This window comes from Cyanistes caeruleus, chromosome 7 (genome assembly GCF_971803275.1).
Source record: "Cyanistes caeruleus chromosome 7, bCyaCae1.hap1.1, whole genome shotgun sequence".
Taxonomy (NCBI): domain Eukaryota; kingdom Metazoa; phylum Chordata; class Aves; order Passeriformes; family Paridae; genus Cyanistes; species Cyanistes caeruleus.
In genome coordinates, this window is record NC_141707.1 from 27,525,710 (window position 1) to 27,546,511 (window position 20,802).

The 20,802-nt window shown below is 45.4% G+C and overlaps 1 protein-coding gene across 17 annotated transcripts in view; it reads left to right on the forward strand.

Annotated features, from left to right (window-relative positions):
* BIN1 (bridging integrator 1) overlaps positions 1-20,802 on the forward strand; it is a 92,475-nt gene that overhangs the window by 44,164 nt on the left and 27,509 nt on the right. For 4 of the 17 annotated variants that reach the window (XM_086896412.1, XM_086896414.1, XM_086896419.1 and 1 more), the window contains exons 4-11: positions 80-174; positions 1,195-1,290; positions 5,968-6,075; positions 8,711-8,803; positions 13,905-13,990; positions 15,294-15,369; positions 17,437-17,519; positions 20,234-20,284. In XM_086896412.1, the coding sequence (XP_086752538.1) occupies positions 80-174; positions 1,195-1,290; positions 5,968-6,075; positions 8,711-8,803; positions 13,905-13,990; positions 15,294-15,369; positions 17,437-17,519; positions 20,234-20,284 (688 nt within the window). The remainder of the gene's footprint in view (positions 1-79; positions 175-1,194; positions 1,291-5,967; positions 6,076-8,710; positions 8,804-13,904; positions 13,991-15,293; positions 15,370-17,436; positions 17,520-20,233; positions 20,285-20,802) is intronic. The other 13 variants (XM_086896415.1, XM_086896416.1, XM_086896423.1 and 10 more) reach the window with 5 other exon arrangements.

Sequence of the window (20,802 nt, forward strand, 5' to 3'; positions counted from 1 at the left end):
CCATTCCTCAGCAAAAGGGTTAAATGTGAGGTACACATTATTTTCTTCTTTGTCTGAACAGTTCTCTCTTCTTTCCTAGCTATGCACGAGGCCTCCAAGAAGCTGACAGAGTGTTTGCAGGAAGTTTATGAACCAGATTGGCCTGGGAGAGATGACACAAATAAAATAGCAGAGGTAAGACTTTGTCTAGGGTGTGGGGATGTCCTGCTCTGCTCTGCTCTGCTCTGTCAGCAGAAAGGAACTTTGGAAGCTATGTCTGTGCACCACGTTTTTTCAGGCATATGACTTTGCAGAAGAATTGGAGACAAACTCAGCACAGTGAAGAAAGGAAGGCTGAAAGGATGTGGCCCATATATTTGTAGGAGATTGTTGCCAGGTGTTTGTACATTACACAGAGCCATACCCTTATGCCAAGAAGCTGTTTGTTCCCCCCAGAGTGGCTAAATGGGGACAGAGGATTCCAAAAGGGTAGGGTCAACTGGGTGTGCTGCTTATATTCTGTGTAAGAGAAAGGGGCAGATAAGACCATGGCAAAAGCAGTCAGAGCAGCCAGTTGTGTAGCTGCACAGCCCCTCATGGCAGTAGCACCAGCTGCCTTGTTTCAGTTGTTCCCTTGTTTGGCTGAGCCATGTGTCACCCCAGACTGCTGTTCTCATCCCTTGGCAAGGTGATGCCTGCCCCACTTGCCCAGGTGTTTTCTGGGGAGCTTAGGGCACAGCCTGTCATTTGGCAGTGTGGATCCCCCTTGGCATGTGCCTGTGGTGGGTCCAGCTGGAGGCAGCACCCTCTGCTCTCTTGCTCAGCTGTTCTGCCGAGCAGCAGCTGTGGCAGTTCAGCTTCTGGATTCATTTGCCATGAGGCTACAGGACTGGGCTTATCTGCAGCTGTCTGTGGCATTGGAGGAGTGGTGAAGGACTAGACAAGAGAGCAGGAGGAGGATTTTTTCCTTCCCCTTCCTTCTCCTGCAGAAAATCTCACCTGAAATAACATCTGTATCTTGCCCAGGAAATAATGACTTCAAAGCAGATAATTCAAACAAAACCTGAATGTTTCCAGGTTGATTTTTTCATTAACGTGGAGACTTTGCATTAGGCAGTACTGTTGCAATAAATAATTGAGTTGTATTTCAGCTGGTTTGGCTTCACAGTTGCTGTTGGCTTTGTTTAATGTTAACTCATTACTTTTGTTTTTCAGAACAATGATCTCCTATGGACGGATTTCCATCAGAAGCTGGTGGATCAAGCACTTCTGACTATGGACACATACCTGGGCCAATTTCCAGATATTAAAGTAAGATTCTCTTTAAACTATTCGATCTAGAGAGACACAGCAGACAAAAAGCTCTGAAGATCAATTTCTTACATCCCCATCCTCTTTAGGAGAATGTGTGCTGCCCTTCTCCAAGGTCTTCTTTGAAAGCAGCCAGATCTCTGCAGCTCTGGGTTAATTGAAAATGTTTTGTTCTATTTTTGGGCTTAAAACAAGAGTGAAGAATGCAGGGGAAAGATGATGAAGAGAAAATATAAGTGTGAAACAGGAGGATCCATGAAATTCCCTATTGCATCAGAGTGCAGGGAGGGCAGTGTCAGCAATAGCTCAGATCTCAATCTCTCTTTTTGGCTGTTTTGTCTTTTAAATTCCTTGTAAGCAGAAAACATTGAGGAGGCAGTTAGTATGTACTAAATGTACTATATGAGTAGAGGCTGGTGTGGAGGGCAGATTTCTGTGAGGCTTTGAAGTCCTGCTGTGTGTGTAACCAGCCTTTTTCAGGGAAGGGAGAATGCTGGATAGGTGTCTTTTTGGGAGAGATTGTGTCCAGGGACTTGGGTTTGAATGATATCCTGTGACCTTCCCTTCCCCCACAGTTATCTCCTCTCTGTTCATTTAGAGGTTATGCAGGAAATGTCTTCACCATATGGAAGCACTAGTAATGATATCAACATATGGGAAGTATCAGCTTGGCTACTTGCCAGTGAAAGCAACCCTTTCCCCACCACATGTCTCTTAAAACGTTTGTCAGTATTTGTTGCTTCAGGAGGATAGTGCTGTATCAGATGGGGGCAGGTCACAGGCTGGTAAAATGAACACTAACAGCAGTGTCCTTATCTCCTGGGATTCCCTGTTTTTGCTTCATTTTTCCAGCCTCTTCTGCCCCTGGAAGTCTGAAGTGGGGAAGGGCTGTGGCTTTCCACCCACTGAAGGCTGTAGGACTGATCTCCCTGGGATGTGATTCCATGTGCCTCAGTCAGAAGTGCAAGCTGTGCTGCTTCTTCAGCAGGATGGCTTACTTTGGGCTTGCTGTAGACTCAGATTTTGGCACTGCTTTGGACCAAGTCTCATTTACCAACCTCTCTGGCTGTGCATTGGGTCATCTCAGAGTGTCACCTTTTTTCCATGTTAAGTATCTTCAGAATTTTTAAATTCTGCTAGAATCCTGCTGAGGTTTTACAGTGGGATTTTAAAAGGAACACAAGAGTGGGAGCACCCAAATTTCACTAAAACTCAAGGTATTAAGTACTGAGCACCTTCAAATGCATTAAGATTTATCCTGCTGAGAAAGAATAATGGGTTCCTGTTGGCATTACTATCACAAAGCCTGTGTGTAGGAATTAAAAGGTATGCAGTGAAAACCATCACACATGCCTGTAAATGCTGGCCGTTTTCTCTCTTCACCCATGGGTCTGAAAAGTATGGGAATAGGTATGCAAAGATGAATAAATATTAAAGTATTGCTAGAGGCAGCTGATTTCTGGATGGGTCACTAGAGAGTTTATTACTAATGTTCTTTCTCAGTTGTCAGATGATGCCCTAGAAAAGGTGAATTTGATGTTATTGCATAAAAGCAATTTAATGTGCAATTCAAGTAATGTTTTAGACCGCACTACTCACCTCTGTTTCCCTTCCTAAAACAAGTGGCTTTATGTTGGTTCTTAAAGTAAGATATGGATGTGTTTTGCTAGAGTTGACTGTTCCTTTAAAATGGACTTTCAGTGGTATGAACCTAAAAAGGTCAGTATGTTCTTATGGGTAGTTCAGCTGGATGCAACATTCTCTTTACCCCAGAGCAATAAGAAGTGTTCGAATTCAAATACATTTTTGTCAAGTGGTAGAAACTCCTAGAAATGCAGTTGTTGAGCATTGCTGTGCTTGAACAGAAGTATAGCTAGGCCTCACATAAGGAATTAGAGTTCTTGAGATTGTCAGGCAAAAAAACCCCTCCGGTCTTATGTTATTTACAGAATATTTGAGTTGTTTTTTGTTGTTATGATAATAATTTCCTGCTTTTTGTTTTACACGAAATGAAATTTTCTGCTTTTACTGGAATTCTGGCATTACTCTGGTAAAATAAGTTGATTTATGGAGAGAAGAGGGTTTTAATTTAGTTGTGAAAAGGCTTGTTTTTATTAATGGCCCAGTAACTAAAATGTGTGATGAGTTAGATCATGCATGCATTATATTTTTTTACGTTCTATCGTGTTCTGAATCCATCTTTACTTGAGGGGCTGTAAAAATTCCCTTGGATTTTTTGGACTTGAAAAGGGATCCACAGCAGGAATGTGAAAACAGAGCATGCCTTTATTAAGGAATTTTTGTGTGTTAAAGAAAATAATTTATCCAGTGTTGGATGTTTAGCCCTGAACAAGGCTTCCCCATCTTCTCTAGCTTGACAAATGGGAATGCAAAAAGTACTTTAAACTTTCTTTGCAGGTCAGCGTCTGTACTTCTTGGAGTAAGACTCTTCTTGCATAATCTTTAACATTTCTGAGTGAGTTTTTGGTTGGTTTTGCACAATATGCAATAAGAGTACAGGCCTCTGCAGTGAGGCCAGAGAATATGATAAACTACAGCCCAAGTTCTGAATAGCTGTGGGACTGGGGATTTTCTGTCTTGCACAGAACACTGGTGCTCTGCTAGCTGTAAAACCAAGTGTCAGTAAAGAAGGGTGTGGAGAGCAGAAGTTTTTTGTGATGGCTTGGCTTTGGTTTGGGTTGGTTTGTTTTTTGAAGGAGGCTCAAATGAAGATGGATTTGTTGCAAAGTAGTAAAGTCTGTGGGAGTTCAGCTGGTACTCTGGGGGGTGTTGGTGGGTGCCTGCTGCTGTCCCAGGGTCATAGGAGGGAGCCCTGCAGCCTTCCAGGGCTGGGCTAAATCCTGTTAGTGCCATCACAGGCATTGGTGTGATCAGTGGTCATGCCAGGAGGGCTCGCACCCATGTGGGGGTGGGTGTTAGAAGTCTGGGAGCTGCATAAACACGGAGGAGTTATTTTGTTTGAAAGACGGGTGACATTGACTCAAACTCCCTGGTGGGGTAGCCGGAGAACCTGAAGTGGCTGTGGGCCGTGTCAGAGGTGGGGAAAACTCCAGTTGTCTCTGCCAGGCTGACCTAGGGGCAAAATGGTATCTCTTAAATGCCAGATGGGGCCATGTTTCCTCTGGAGTGTTTGTAGGATGCATCACCTTGCATCTCAGATCACTGTGCAGCTGGAAGCCCCCTCCAGTACCTTGTCTCCTGGCTGGCACTGCGATGACTGGGAGGTGTCTTTTAGTGACCTCGACTGTGGGGTGGCTCAGCTTCTTCGTGACTCCTCTCTTGGAGTGAGCAGAGCATTTAGAAGAGAGTTTGGGTGTGCATGTGGCTGAGATCCTGCAGGCCTGCTGTGACTCAGCCGGGGCTGCAGCAGCGTTTGCTGGAAGTGCAGAGGAGCATGTGTGGGAGATGTGCGAGCTGCTCCCAGCTGGTCTGGCAGAGAGATCAGCCCTGAGTGTGGTTTTGCAGTGTATCTGCAGGAGCCTGGGGAGAGGAAACCACAGCTCCCTGCCAAGCACAGGAGAGAAGAGGATTCTGCTTTTGCCATTAAATCCCAGTGCTGATTCCTCATTCTGCACTTTCTGTGTCCCTGGGTTTTGTGGTTAATTAGAAATCCTCCTGGCTCCTTGCCATGCCTTTTCACTCTCTTATCCAGCCTGTCTCTGGACTGCTGATTACTGACGCCGGTCCAGGCTCTCTGATCTAGGGGGAAAGTGTTATGGTCAGGCTGGGAAGATGTGTTCTCCAACCCAGATAGTCTGGAGTGCTTGCAGACTGTGTTGGAGTCAGGGGGCTGAGGGGATGTCTAGTTCCTAAAACAGGGAAGCCCAGTGGGCTAGAGCCTCGATAAAGTTCAACTCTCCTGGGAGAGAGAGCCTGAGGCTTCTCACTTCAGGAAGGATAACACAGGATCAGGCCACAGGCCTGACTGTCTGTCCTGGATTCTCAGCCATGGATTTGTCAGGACTCATTTCTGAATCTAAGTCTGGTACACAGCTCCCTCCTTGTATTTGTTTTGGCTTCAGTGTTGCGTGCTGGTGACCTGGTGCTGCGGGTTCTCCTTTGCATTTCCTGTGCTTATATGCTGGTGACAGACCTCTGCCTGTGGCTGCAGTCACTGCTGCCTGCAGCTTCTGTTACAGGGTCTAGAAGGCTGTTCATAGCATATCCTGAGCATGTGGACAAGTGCTTCTGTTGTGCTGGCAGCAGAAATGCCTTTTTTTATTGTACCTTATCTCTCAGGCTTCCACATGAACTAGTGAGCTGGTTAGTTAGAGACTGGCTGCAGCCCTCAGGAAGCCCTGAAAAATAATGAAGGAGCCTGTAGGATGGAGGCACACTGTGGGGCTTAGGAAGCAGTTGAGCTAAAGTTCTGAAAACATGCATGTCAGCCAGAGGTGGGGCCTGTTGGCTGGATCCCTTTGCCTTCCCTTGGTGGGTCCTCTCTCCTCCTGAGGCACCTCTGAAATGGTGCTTGCCACAGATGGCTCCCAGGGCCTCCTCTCTGGGCAGCCTGTGTGAGGATCTGGGGAGAGTCCGTCTGTGGGCAGAGCGTGGGGTGTTCTGAACTTGGGTGAAGAGGAGGGGTTTTTTCCTGGGAGGTTTTGCAGTTTTGGCTGGCGGGGAAGATTGGTGTGACTCTTTTCTCTGTCTTTCTAGTCTCGTATCGCAAAGCGAGGAAGGAAGCTTGTGGATTACGACAGTGCCAGACACCACTTTGAAGCCCTGCAAACTGCAAAGAAGAAGGATGAAACCAAAATCGCAAAGGTAAAGCAATCAGGAGGATTTGCAGCCTTCCTTTCTTTTTGGGAGGTCTACGTTTGCCGAATGAGCAGCTTTTAAGTTCACCTGTACCTCTTCATTGTGTTTTCAAAGAATTCACTCATATTGGAAATGACCTTTAAGATCATTGAGGTATTGTGAACTGGTGTGGTTTTGCTAGGTATTTCCTTCCATTTGTTTAGTTTTCCTGGAAGGCAGGATGGCCTCTGTTGGGTTGGTTCAGACTCACCATCATCAGTCTGCATGTCTTGGCCAAATGCTTGGGCATGGGTTTTACCACATGCACAGGAAGAAAAGCCTCTGTGCCCCTTGGGGAAGAAAAATCTAGCAGCACTCCAGAAAAATGTTACAGTTGGTCTGCTTCTTGGGGCTCTATCTCCCCATTCTAAAGAAGTGGTAAGAATGTTTGAGTGTTGCTTGAGGTTGGTTGTGTTTGTGAAGTCCTCTGATATACTAGGAGAGAGACCCTTAGGAGTGTGAGTGACAAGTACATTGATGGAAATGCACCCTATGCACACTTGATGAATGTGTTCTGTTGTCTGTTGGTCGCAATTACTGGATAATAAACATGGTTAAAAGCAGAAAAATAAGAGTTTTCTCTTGTCAGGTTTCTTTCCTGCCTGTGATAGCTTGATCCAGGGTTTGCCCAATATTCAAGTGAAGGATTTTATTTTAATGAGATTTACTTTAATTAAAAATAAAGTTTATATTTTTTAATGTAGCAGAAGAAAGATAATTGTGCTAATTTTGTTCTAGAGTAGGTGCATGAATTGAATACTGCCCCTAAAATGAGTTAGGGATTCCTCTTGTACTCTAAATGTATTTGAACCCGTGTGCTTCCCTTCACAGGGCACTTCTTGGCACAACAGAATAGTCCAGGTCTGGGGAGACATCTTTAATTCTCTTCAATGTGGGCCATGGTAAATTGTGACTCTTCAGCGTAGAAGCAGTACAGGAAAGAAAGACCCTGGATCTGTATCTTTTAACCAGGCTGACAAGGGTTGTCATCCTTTGCTTAGGGTTATTTTGGTACAGGGGAATAGGAACTATGGTGTTTTTCCTGCATAGAAGAAATTAAGATACATCTCTACCCTGAGTGAAAGATGTGCGTTTAGTGGCCACAGTACTTTTATTGTTAAGCTGCAAGTCATCAGTGATCTACACTGCACTGCATGCACTGTGATTAACCTTGACAGACAAAAGCGAAGAGAGATTGATGGCCCAAGTGTCATTGCATCACTTGTGTGGCAAAGCAAGTCTTGATTCTGTATGCAAGGCATGAGGCCCAGCTGGTTGTGCCTTCAGTTCAAAGCAGTAATTCATTGTGTTTGGGGTAAGAGCAGAATTTCCCTGGGGCATGTTATTTTATTGGTGCATGCCAGTGGGATCTTTGCTGCAGTGGAGACAAGTTTTCCTAGGAATTGATTTACTCAGGCTGGTTCCTGGTGCTCTGCAGCAGAGGTTTGCTGCCTTTATCACTGCTGCACTCATTGTTGCCCCAAATGCTCATCTAAGATGATCCAACAGGTATGTAAAAAAGTACAGTTTGAAGAGTGAAATACTGAGTTACGAGTTGGTGCTCTATTCATGATGTAGCCTGTGAAAGGGTCTCTCAGCACCTGATCATACTCTTCTCGTTAGCCAAAACATGCACTGGATGAGATCCTTCCAGCCTCTGTAATTTAGGCCCTAAGCTCATGCACAGGATAATACGTGACACATTGCACTGTCCTGCTCCTGCAAAGATGGGAGCAACAAGTCCCAGGGAGTTATGTATGTGTGGCCTTCCCAAGTGGGCAGTTTCCACTGCCCAGCCTGTGATCTGGCATTTGCAGGCACGCAGCTCTGCAGGGCTGTGGGCAGCAGCTGGGGCTCAGCGTGCACTCAGCTGCTGTAGGAAGTTCACCTCTCTGTTTCTGCGCCTGGAGTTTTGCTCTTGTGACCTTTAAATTAGGATTGTTCCAGTGTAAGTTACTTTGGAATGTGATGACGGACCCCTAGGAAAGAGAAATCTTGTTTCTGATACAGGATACAAGTGGGAACTGCCTTGATTAAGGTTTCATGGTATAGTAACAGAAACAGCAGTGCAAATACTTTTTGGCACTGCATGGTCTCTTTATTCTTGTCTGATATATGGATGTTCTTTTCCCACCCAGGACCCCTGCCACTTATTGCTAAACTTACATTCTGCTATTAAAATAAATCACTGTGGACTTTCAGCTGTTGCATGCAAATAATTATGATGGTTAATTAATCCTGACCTCTCTTTAAGGAGCTCCAACTTCACAGCCATGCCTTGGAGTAGGGTTGTCTGTGTGCTAGGTCACTAACAACTGTATCTGTTGCTCTTACAGCTGCCTGGCTGGTCTGCAGTATCCAGCCCACATGGGAACATTAATTACTGCTAAACTTGGCATGCTTCAAAGGATTCATAACTGATCAGTCCCAGGATGTTTGTTTTTTTCTCTCGCCTTGGTGATACTGGTTTGGCCCAGCCTCTAAATACTCTCTGTTGTGATTTTAATTTTTTTATCCTAAAAGATATATGTTTGTGTCTCTCTTGTTCTCTGTTTATTTATTTTTCTTTTTTTTCCCCACTCAAACATGCTCCCTCCCCCAGCCTGTTTCGCTGCTTGAGAAAGCTGCGCCTCAGTGGTGTCAAGGGAAGCTACAAGCTCACCTCGTTGCACAAACTAATCTGCTCCGAAATCAGGTGACTGCTGATCTACCTGGCTCTAACCCTGCATGCGCTATTTTGGGCTCTAGATTGTACCGTGCAAGTAATCTCTAGGCAACGTTCACTCTAGTCCTCTCTGATAAGTGTGTCCTTGACACTCCTTAGCCACGGTGGGCACCTGGAAGTTGCTGCCCAGTGAATGAATCTGTGCCTGCCCGATTGATTTCTAGTCAGGTGTGTCAATACTGGACTGTTGTTTTCTCCCCCTGAAATGAAATGTAGATGAAGAAAGGCTGTGGAATAACTCAAAGGCAGAGGGTGATGTAGTACACAGTTTCTCCAATTAGTGCTTCCATTTTGCTCTAAGAGAAGCAGTCAATTTTTATTGTTGCTGTTTTGAAAAAAAAGAAAAAGAGGAAATGCTGAAAAATTTGCCTATGGATTCATGTCATTGAATAAAGCCACAAAAAAATAACATTGAGATTTCTGTGGCTGCTGAGTTAGCTTGCAACATTCTTCTGTGGTAAAGGTCACATTTCCCAAATGAGCGCTGTCCTGGCTGTTGTGGTTGAAAAGAGCCATTTTTAAATATAATTTTGGTCTGCACAGGAGAAGAGATGGGTCTAAATCAGGCAATTTGCACCCTGTGTGTCATCTTTGAAAAATTGTAAGCTGAGGTCAAGGTGTTGTCATCTGGCAGAACTTAGGTTATAGCATCTTGAGGGACATGATCAGCTCAGAGGAACTGCTGGGAATAAAAATTTCAATCCTACTTGCATAGAAGTGTGACTTTCTGATGAAATCTTGGTCATTGTTTCCATTGGAACACCTTATGGGGTAAGAGAGAGTTGTCAGGAGACAGTTGGTGAGAAGATAATGCTTTCAATGAGCAAGGGATAATAAATCCTTACCCAGACTGGGAGAGCATCAGGTACCTGCTCACAAGTTCCTGGTGAGCTCATATGTTCTCAGTCGAATGCTCCTATGTCTTCACATTCCTTGTCCATGGATGAATTGCAGTTTAGAAATGCCTTTCACCTTATGAAGCTCCTGGGTTTTTCACACTTACTTTTTTACTTTGGATCAGGGAAAAGACTCTATTACCACATCAGTGAAGCTTGGGGAAAGACCAGCTGTTAACAGCCCTGCTTAAGATGCAGAGCAAAGGCAGGAAATATGTATTCATTCTTGACTGAAGGGAGAAGGACAAATGGCAGGCTGCCGGGGGCTCTCCCTGTGCCTCTGCTGGCCCAGCCGGGGACTACCTGCACACTTGTGGTTCCTGATTGGTCTGTTTGATTGGTGGTATTTCTGGAGGACTAGCAAAAAAGTTTCTCAAGTCACAAATAAATATATATACATACAGTCTATCAGCTCTTGGGCATTTTTCCTCTTCTCAGACTTGGCTGTAGTGACTGCTATAAATGCAGCACGCATAGACTGCCCAGAGAAGCAGTGCCCGTGAGTGCCCTCTTAATCCATTGCCTGTGGATCCTAGGCTACCAAGAGTCCATAATTTCACTGTACTGGGTGACTTTGCCCTACAGCATGTGCAAGAGACTGTGTAATCTTTCCACCCACTGTGATGTGGGGGTGTTAATCTCCTAATACATGACATTAATATTTTCGGTGACTACAGATATTTATTTTCAAAACAGGTCCTTTTATTCCTCAGCTAAGTAATGCTATTGCCAACCCTAATTTTTTGTTTCTATTTGTGTAAGTATTTGGGGTTTTCTTCTTTGCTTTTTTCTTTATTTTAATTTTACTTTTGGTTGGAAACTAACAAAAAAACATAATAAAGAACATTAGTTGTATTCTGAACCTGTAGGTTTTCCAGCTTGCCTTCACAAACATTAGTAGATAGGCAGAAATAGGCTTCAGTTTTTGTATTTGTATGATTTCAAGACTGAAGGTGTTAATGACAGCCCTAAATGTCATTAACCTCTTGATGAAACTGGGAGGGCTGATGACACTGGATTTGTTGAGAAGTCTAAAATAGTCTCCTTACACCAGCAGCTGTGTTGCTGTCTCTTCTTGCCTGATAATAGCTCAATGCATAAACGGGGTCAGTGAGATCTAATGCTTCTACTGTAAAGCAAGGTCCCTTCCTCCAGTGTGCAATCTTCTGTCTCTTTAGGCCTTTAGCAGATAGTAACAAAAACAACACAGTGGGGATTTTTTTGGGAAGTCTGCTGTGGGACTTGATATTGCACACTCCTAGTTATAAATGTCAGTGACTGTGCTTTTTCAAACAAAGAGGAAAATGGCTTAGAACAGCAAATTCTTGCTTTTGACTAAGCTCTGCTGACATGTTTAATGCAGACTGAAAAACAACATACTTGGTGCTGCAGTGATAACAGAACAATATCTTTGTTTGTAGGAGAAAGTTAACAAGTTGAGTCCTGAGAGGCAGGTCTGGTTAGGACTGGTGGGGCTCAGACCTGGAGGGAGTCTCCTGTTGTCTTCCTTATCCCTGCCTCTGGGGTATCTCAACTATTTACTGAGCAGTGCCTAATCACCACAGTTCACAACATAGTCTTTGAAGTGAAATAGTCAAGAGACTGCCTGAAAACAACAGGCTGGACATAACCAGACACTCAGGAGGGCTGAGATGTCTGGTAGGGCAGAAACAGTGTGGAAAAATTGCCCCCTGCCACAACTGAACTGGTTGTGCTTGGCACTCTGAGCTTTGGCTGAGTGGAAGATCAGGAAAGCATTTGTTGTCCATCTCCTGCTCAAACCTTCCCCCTTTCAGGCAGGGAGAGGAGAGAAAGATTTTTCTGAGATCATATTTCATGGGCATGGGCATTAAGTCCTGCCTCGGTTTCCCCTCAGGGTGGCGAGGATGGCAGCTGAAGCAGAAAGTGCAGATGTGGCAGTGGGCTCTTTCCTAGAACCTGTCTCTGCCTTTCCCCACCTCACTCCCTGAGCTGGCTTTTTCTCTAGAAGGGTTTGTGACCAGGCTGATGTCCGGCTTTAGCTCTGGCTGGAAGCAGTCAGGCCTATCAAGTAAGTGCCAGGATTGCAGCTTCATTCCAGCAGAATGAAATCCCAGTGGTGTGAAGGTCCCTGGGCTGACTAAGGACTGAAGAATTAGTTCAATACTCTACCTGGGGATGAGAGCACTAGCTGAGCCACAGGCCCTGGATGGATCCCTGATTCCTACACCTACTCTGGAGTGAACGTTGCCTGTTGATTTTGCCTTTGCCTTGGGATGTCACAACATCCATTGCATAGAACTTGCTTTCTAGGTTCTTTGACCTTATAAACAGGTAAACAAGAGAGGGGAATGTTAATGATATTCACCACGTCTGAAAAACTAACAGCATTCAATGATGCCTCATCTCCCAGCTTTCACATCTCCTGGGTTGATTGTGGTTCCAATGTAGTTTGGAAGTTAGAATAAGATAAAGCCAAAGGGTGGACTTGTTGGGTTGGTTTTTTTTTTTTTTTTACTCCCTTTACTCCCTAATGGTTGCATTAGAAACATTCATTCATAGAGGTGTTTTAAAGATTTAGTCTTTGTGATCATTGTCTCTCATTCAGCATAAACTGTGTCTCTGTTTAAAAGACGTTTTGTTTGTTTTGTGCAAACCCTCTTGAAATGTTGAGTTTTTCAGTGAGTGTAGCAGCGAAACAGGGGTTTCTGGGTGGAAGCATCATGACCCCTTCTCCCCTTGCCTGTTCCTCACCAGGTCTTAATTTTTGAGTACCTCCCGGATGTGTCTTTTTTGCAGGGGAAACGTTTTCCCCTGGTCTTGAGGACAGAGCCTTAGCCTTACCTCTGGCAGCAGTGAGCAACTCTTTGGCAGGTGAAGCTAGCTGGAAAGTAGGAGCTCCTGTGGTTTGCTCTTGAGTCAGGAGAGAAATGGAAAGTGAAAGGATCATTCCCTGTATAATAGAGAGTGATTCATGTGAGGAACAGGATTCTGAACTGCAAAATATTTTTAAGTCCTTTCTCCCATCATTCCTGTTATTGTATGTAACTATCACTAAGGAGCAGTAAGCAGGATTTCTGTAATTAAGCTGACACAAAGAAGATAAAATCTGATTTCATAGAAGGTGTAGGAATCTGACTGTAGGCTGGTAGGGAGATCAAGCTTCCATAGCTTGTGGGCTCTTTGCAGAGGCCTGTGGTGGTGTGAAATTCCTGCTGTTGTTGTGTATATCATGCAAGGATCTTTCCATTCTACATCCCACTGCATGGCAGAATGCTGTGCTACTATAGACTACAGGATAGAAACATTTTAATTAGATAACTTTAAGTCAGGGCACTGAGATGAGAAAGAGGTCACCTAGGACAGATGTAGGAAAGGACACGTGCTTGTTGCTGGTGTCTACTGTCAGCAACAGAAATCAGGAGTGTCCTTTATGTCACTGAAACCTGACAGAATTCATCCATCGATGTTGGGTTCTGTCAGTGTCTAGGTCCAATGAACAGATCAAATTTGAGCTCTCATATGGGAGAAGGAGATCTGTTTTAGTGTTGAGGCCGACAGCTAGCCAGGGATTGCACTTGTGTGAGACCACTGAAATCAAGACGTGCTGCTGAAGCCCTGCAGCCTGGCTTCCCGCTGGTACAGCTCATGCTTTGCATACCCTTCCTTGCTTCTCCAGTCAGCTTTGTGGGAGAGCTGTATCAGCCAAGGATGCAGACCTCCTCTCTTCCTCATAAGAGATGGGGTTTGGCATGATCTTACCTCAGCAGAGTCCCCATGAGGAAGGATTCTTCTCTAATGCCATTTGGGATGGATTTCAACTCTTTCTGAGATCTGGCAAGGGACAGAGATTATCTTCATCTGTATCCAGGCTGGAGGCTGAACTGCCTGACCAACTCCATTCAGTTTTTGAAGTCAGGGAAATTTAAAGTACTCAAAACACAGCAGTGGTTGTGAATTATTTGCTGAGTTTATAAATGGGGAAATCCATTGAGAGAGCCTGCGAGGAACACATTCAACCTGAAGGGTCACCTGTGGTGCAACCCTGGTCCCTGGGAGACTCATTTGGAATGCTGGTTACCTCATGGCAGAGTCTTGCCTGGTCTCCCAAAGATGCCAACAGAATTACAGCTGTTCCAGCCCTGCAGGGTACTTGTCTGTGCTGGAGCTGACAATCTCCCTTCTCTGTTACTAAGGCTGAAGAAGAGTTAGTAAAGGCTCAGAAGGTGTTTGAAGAGATGAATGTTGATCTGCAGGAGGAGCTGCCTTCACTATGGAATAGGTGAGTGCTGGAAGTTTTTACAAGGTTGGAAGGAGATGAATATCCAAGCTCTTGGATCAAAGTTCTTCTTAACCTGCACTGGGTGTCTGCTCTTTTTTTGGCTGAATTGTCTCCATCTGCCCTAGGATTCCCCCCAGACACAGGTTCACTATTGTGCTTTACTTCATGATTTTCCTGAAAAACATGATTTTACCACAAAGAGAAACTGTATTTCTCTGCTTTGTCTGCTTAATCCCTTTTCCCTACCAACTCTGCTCAACTTTCTTGAAAGACTTGAGAGACCATGGGTTTGCCATACCAGTGATTGTGGTGATGAAAAGGGAGGTGGTTTAGCTTGGGGATGAACTGTAGGGCAGCAGAAGCTGATTTATGGGGGCAACACAGTGGAAAACTGGAATAATCTTCCTAGCAGTGTCCCAGTTTCTTATTTTTAAATGCAGTGGTCATGTTCAGGTTGACAGTGCTGGTCTGTGAGGATTGAGAAAGTAGGCAGCAGCGGGGAGGGAGAGCAAAGTGCTGCTGTTTGCCTTCACTCTCCTTTCCACCCAGACTGAGTCAGGACTCCTTTCTCACAGCAGCATGCAGGCCTGGCTGGGGAAGGAGCTGGGAGGGACACAGGCATCTGGGTGGTTCCCTGTGCAGAGCTATGACGCTGCTGGCCTTGGACAGCCTCTCTCTGCTGCTGGTAGAGCACTCTCTGTTGGCAGCTGGCAGGCTGGTGACAGGCAGCTGTTGGGATTTTAAGGTGCCACAGGTTTTTCACAGGCTCTTGCTATCCAGCTGATCCTTCTGCTTCCTTGCTGCTCTCTGTGCTATCCTTTGCTTTCTTACTCTTTCTGTTCCTGAAGCAAACAGTTCATGCTTTTGCTTCCCTGGTGTTAAGGGACTTCTGGATAAATTAATATCTGTCCCCCTGCTAATTCCCCCAGCTCTTCCAGCACTGTCTGCATCACAGCCTCTATCATTTTTTCTTCCCATCTTCCTACTACTGGTGATTTTTATTTTTACCTTCTTTTGTATTTTTTCTTTCTTTTTTTCCTCCCCTCCCTATACTTCCCTCTCCCTTTAGCCAGCATAAATTCAGATCCTGTCCTATTTGGTCTCCTCTTCCCCTTGGACATGTTTGCCCTGTGCCTAGCCTTTGCTCCATTATTGCCACCATCTCTTCTCAGATGTACCATACCTGACAGAATTGAGTTTGCATGGGAATGGTGGGTGGGAGGTAGCAGAGGGGGCAGGATTGAAAGGTTTTGAGAGAGCATTATGTCCATTAAATTCTTCTGTCTTGTTTTTCATTTGGCAGTCGTGTTGGTTTCTATGTCAACACATTCCAGAGTATAGCTGGCCTAGAAGAGAACTTCCATAAAGAAATGAGCAAGGTAAGGCAACTAACAGCTTATCCTACTTATCATCTCTTCACTGTTAATAAAATAAAAACAAAACCCAAGATCCAGCAAACAAACAAAACTCAAACAAATAAAAACAAAGAAAAACCAACCAAACAAACAACCTCAAACAAACAAAAAACCCCCCAAAACCTCAAGCTAAAAAAACAACTGGAGAAAATGGCCCTATGTTGGAGCATAGTTTCTTTCTGTCCGCTTGGGACAAAAGCAGTCTGACATAGGAAATGTAAAGGGATGAAGCACAGGGAAGAGACCACAGGGCCATGGGAAGCAGTGGGGAGTTCATGTCACTTGACAGCACTTGTTTGCAGGTCCACAGAGGAAAGGGAAGCCACTCTCAGACCTATCTCTTGCTACCTTTCTTAGTTCATGTATATTATGGATCTGTAACCTACAACCTGGTCAGGCTAAGCATGGTATCTGTTTTCCTCCCCCTCTGTTGCCTGGCAGCCTGTTGCTGTGTTACCCTCATTGTACCCAGGTGTGGGGTTAAAACCAGCAGGGAGCTTGACTTCAGCAAGTCAGCTGAAGACTGAGACATGCCTCACTCCAGTCCTTCAAAAAGGCTCTCCCCCCCAGTACCTCTCTGCTTTAGCTTCTTTCCTGCCCTGTGACCCAAAAGAAGGCATTTAAGTACTTAGCATGGGCCTTAAATGGGCTACCAGTGTGCCTTGATTTGAGATCCACAACAGAAGGAAGTGTTGGCAAGACAAATCCTGGGGCTGTGGGGCAGCTCCCAGAGGAGACCTCAGGACCAGTGTGTGGGGAAGTCCCCCATCGCCACTGTCATTTATAAATATGTTCTTGTTCTTTCAGTTAAGAGCCAGAGAAATCCTGAGTTCCTTAGGTCTGTATGCTGCTTGAAAATGTAAATGTTACACTAATCTTGAGGCAGAACTGAGAGTCCAGCTGGAAAGCCCTTATATTCCCTCTGCTCCTTAATGTCATCCTGACAACAAAACAGCCACTAAGCAACAGGAAACATTATAGTCCTTCAATTCCCAGCAGTCAGAGGCCCTCTGCCTTGGAGTAACACATCAATTTTGAGCCCTGCTGACATTTTATGGGGTCTTTTCCAGTTAACAGCCTGCTCTTCTCCATGGAGGGATGAACTAAGTGTTAAGAATAGGGAGGATTGTTATAATTGTTTTACTAGTTTGTTGCTGTTAACTTATATTCAACAAAACATAGGAAAGATGCTTGTTAGACAGGAATTTTCTTCTATGATTTTTCTTGTCAGGATTTTGTCTTTCTTGATGAACTTTGTATGAGAGCAGGGCTTTTGCTTTGTTCCATAAGAACCATCTGTTTCTTATCAGTGCTACAGCATCCAAATAATTGCCGGAGTTGCCTGCACAATGCCTCCAACCTTGATTTCATGGGATCCTTCCTCCTACCAGTGATAAATCTGGCATCTTGTCTTGTTTATGGATTGGCTGTTTCAGAATAGGAGTGTCTGGAGTGACTTTGGCAGCCTTTGGTTCCAGACAGAGTTTAACCCCTAATACTGCATTTCTGCAAAGACATACAGGTTCTGCCCAAGCCTAGATGGCCCAGGCAGCTGGTGAAGTTAAGAGTTGTTCACCTGAAGGCCAGCTGCCTTTGGCTCCACAGCTGAAATGGCCATATCCCAAGCTTTGGTAAGCAGGCCTGAGAAACATCTTTTGGCTACAAATCCAGAGTGAAGTTCCAGCTGTAGCACACAGATCTTAAGTAAACAATCAACCTGCCTCTGCAGTGGTACCTGGCAGCACAGTGGTGGGCCCAGGTGATAGGGAAGTAAAGAGGATGATCCCTAAGGAAGACAGCATTCCCAGAGATGCCAGCAGCTCTTTGATAGCTCAGGTGCTATAGCACTGCATACACCACAGAGAAGTGGAAACAGATTTAGGGTTGTCCTCTCTTGGGATAGCTGAGGAACTGTGCATGTCCTGCCACAAGCCTGCGTTTGGTCAGTCTGTGCAGGCCACCCCAGGCTCTCTTCTGGCATCTGAGCTCTTTTCTCATTCTTTTTCTGTCTTCTGTTTTTGTATTTTGCAGTTGAACCAAAATCTTCATGATGTCCTGCTGGGTCTAGACAAGCAGTACTCAGGCAATGCCTTCCCTGTTAAAGCACAGCCCAGGTCAGTAACTGTGGGTAGTGTCTTTCCCTCAGCAGGGGAGGTGGGACAGGGATATCTCTACCTACCCAGGGGTATTGAAACTCCAAGTTGTCAGTTTCAAGTGATTTGCCCAGCGGCCGTTGCCCTGCTGAGACTTCCTAGAGCCATGCCCAAGATTGCACTTGGCACTGGGTGATGCAATGCAATACCTATTACCTTTCTAGGATAGCATCTGGAGGCCTAAACTTTCACTAGGTGCTGATATTTAGGCAACTGACCCTCAGCTCTGCTTTTAAAGTCTAATTCCAGCTACTGAGCTGCCCTTCCTTCTGGGTCCAGTTGCCCAACATCTGTCCTGTTCTTTCCCTCAAAAGCTCCCACCATGTACCTACAGCTTCTCAGCTTGAGCACCAAGAGCCCATTTCCCCAACCCCTTCTTTGGCCCTCCAGACTTGGAATCACCATTTTGCTAAAGCCATATGCCCATCCTGTGTACCCAGCAGAAGTGTATTTCCCCTTCCTGTGTGTTGTGGAAGTAGTTGCAGCATCAGTAATACGAAGCCTCCTGAACTCAGAGTGCTTTCAATCCATGTGTGTGCAAGGAGTGAGTGTCCTCTGGGCCTTCAGTTTTCTTTCCTCAGCTGGGTCCTGTCCTGTGTGTTTAAGTGCAAGTTTGCACATTCCCTAGCACTGAGAAGGAAGGGAGAGGTTGAGCTCTGGATTAGGCTGACTGGCTTCCATCCAAGTGCACGAGTGATGAAATAGTGTTGGGGTCTGTCTTCCAGCTGCTGCTAATCCCACATGCTGGGTGAGCAGGAGCACAGCCCAGGTCCTGAGCTGGTGTGTTGATGGAGGGAGGTGATGAAGTCAGCATGAAGTAAGGGCTAGCTGTGGTCTGTGTGAGTTGGTTTAGAAGGGGTAGATCAGCTGAGACCTCTGTGCTGCTTATGTCTCCTCCTGGTTTAACCTGTTGCAGTCACGCACAGATAACTTGCATGTCTTCTCCCAGCAATTCTGGGAGAAACACACTGGAAGCAGGGGTGTGTTTGCCAACTCCAAAGAAAGAGAAAGTTTGACTTGAATTTGGCCCCTGAATTCTGGATTGCTCACAGCAGATTTTAGTGATGCTGCTTGGAATGCTACTTGTGAGAATAATGTCTTCTTCCCAAGTTAGCATCACAACCCCCCCAGACTGGAGCCTTGTGAGGAGCCTGTGGTGCCCATTCTCTTGCTGCCATGGGCTGTGTCGTCTCTGTCAGCAGCATCCTCCAGGGTCCTTGGAGGAGGATGAAGTAACAGGATAGATGAAGGCTGTAGCTATTGCTTTGCCCAGCTCCTTCTTCCTCCTTTTCCTATTCCTTGAAGAACTGATTGTAGGCAGTAGTGGAAACCTGTCCTGGAGACGTTCATTGCTGTTGTGGCAGAAAGTTTCTGGCTTTAAAGAGCTTTTAATGGACAAATTACCTGTTTTTACAATTCCTGCCCCATCTCTGTACAATTTCTGTCCCTCCTCCCCAAACTGCTAGCTTCCTCTGGAGCTGTAATGAGTGTCTCAGCTGCAGTTCTGTGCCCTTTGCCTGGCTAGGAGACCATGTGGCCCTAAAACCCAAGCTGAGTGCATGCACAGAGGTCCCTGTGTGGGCGGCAGTCTGAGTGCTGCTGCTTCATCACCTACTTGCTGCATCTCAGCTGAGATGTCAGACCTCTCCCAGAGTGGCTCTCTTCCTCCTGAGCACAGTGGAGCAGGGTGCTGTAGGAGGATATAGCGAAGACTTGCCAGGGTAGTTTTGCAGTGACCAGGAAATGCTGTGAGGCGCTTCTGTGTCTGCTGCACATCTGGCCTCTCATTGTGGTGCAGGCTGGGGTGAGAGTGTGCAGGAGGAAATAGCCCTCACTCATCTGATGGCTTATTGTGTCTGCAGTAGGAACAGATGCTTCCCTAACCATTTTCTACTGGGAAGGGGATTGGAAATTGATACAATGGCAGGAAGTGAATGAGGAGGTGTGAGAAGAGAGACAATTATCTGTGCACATCGTTAAGGCATTCTTTCTGAGGCCCTACAGAAATACTACTGTGGCTGATGTATCTGGTGCTGGCAGTGTAGCACAGTAGCAGAGAACAGCTGGTGTATTTCTGGGAACCTCAGGCATATGTTTGGGATTTGCTTCTCAAAGAGTTTGAATGTTCAGGGCTCAGATGCCTCGAAGACCGGGGAGATCTGTGGGATTATCCTGGTATGATTGGGCAAACTGGGAAAAGACGTGGTAGGAAAGCTGGTGATTAGGTTCCATGTATAAGACTGCACAGACTGCATAAGAAAATAAGATTGGGGAGCTTGTTTCTTTTGCAGCAATATTCACAGGGGAGAGTGAGGAGCTGTGAAAGGACATTTACAGTACTCTAGTGGTTCATACAGTTTCCTTCTTCTCCATTTGCACCCTGGCCCCATGTTCCAAAGTGCAGGGAAAGTTCTAGTTTGCTTATATATATATATTTTTGACAGGCATAAAGAACCTTCTTCTACTTTCTCCAAACCTTGCCATAGCTTTCTAGTAATGAAGGAAGTGTGTATGTGTGTATTCATGGGTGTGAATGAGAGAGAGGAGATCCTGACATCTTAATTACAGTGAGTTTTGTGACACCAACTGAATGGGTACTTGGAAGTTTAACTTTTCCTCCCTGGTTTGACTGTGCTATCCTGTAACTGAAATGATTTGCGTGCCATCCTCAACAGAAAGAAAACTAAACTGTTCGCCAGGCTGAGGAAAAAGATGAGCAGGTACCGGTATGGAGAGCAGCATTTCGATACATGTTTGATTTAGCTCCTAAGACTGGAGAGGCTGTTGCTGGACTCTAACAGCCTGGCACGTGTTAACCTTGTGGTGGGAGAGGGGTCCTTTGCATGATACCATGTGTTCATGGCCTGCTGGGTCCTGCTGAGATCTCTCTGTGTCTGGGTAATCCCATTAACTGCTTGTGTGCCTGGTTTGAATCCTTGCTTCTTTTCCTATCTAAGAGGGCAGTGTGAAAACTCAGGCATTGTCTGTCCAGTTGTTTTTGTGTGATGGAAAATGCGGTGCTGGGTTTTCCATGGGAAATGTAACTAATTTTGGTGTTTAACAGCTTCTAGTTTTATCTAGTGGGTTTATCCTTTTGAACAGGTCTGAAATGCTGCATTCTCATCCCCTGCCTGGCCAGGGAGGACCGGTAGGCAGGTCTTTCATACTCAGAAGTCCTATCCTACTTACCTGTTGCAATTGGGAGAATGATGAGATGGGAGAAGGATACTTCTGGCTTTGCTCC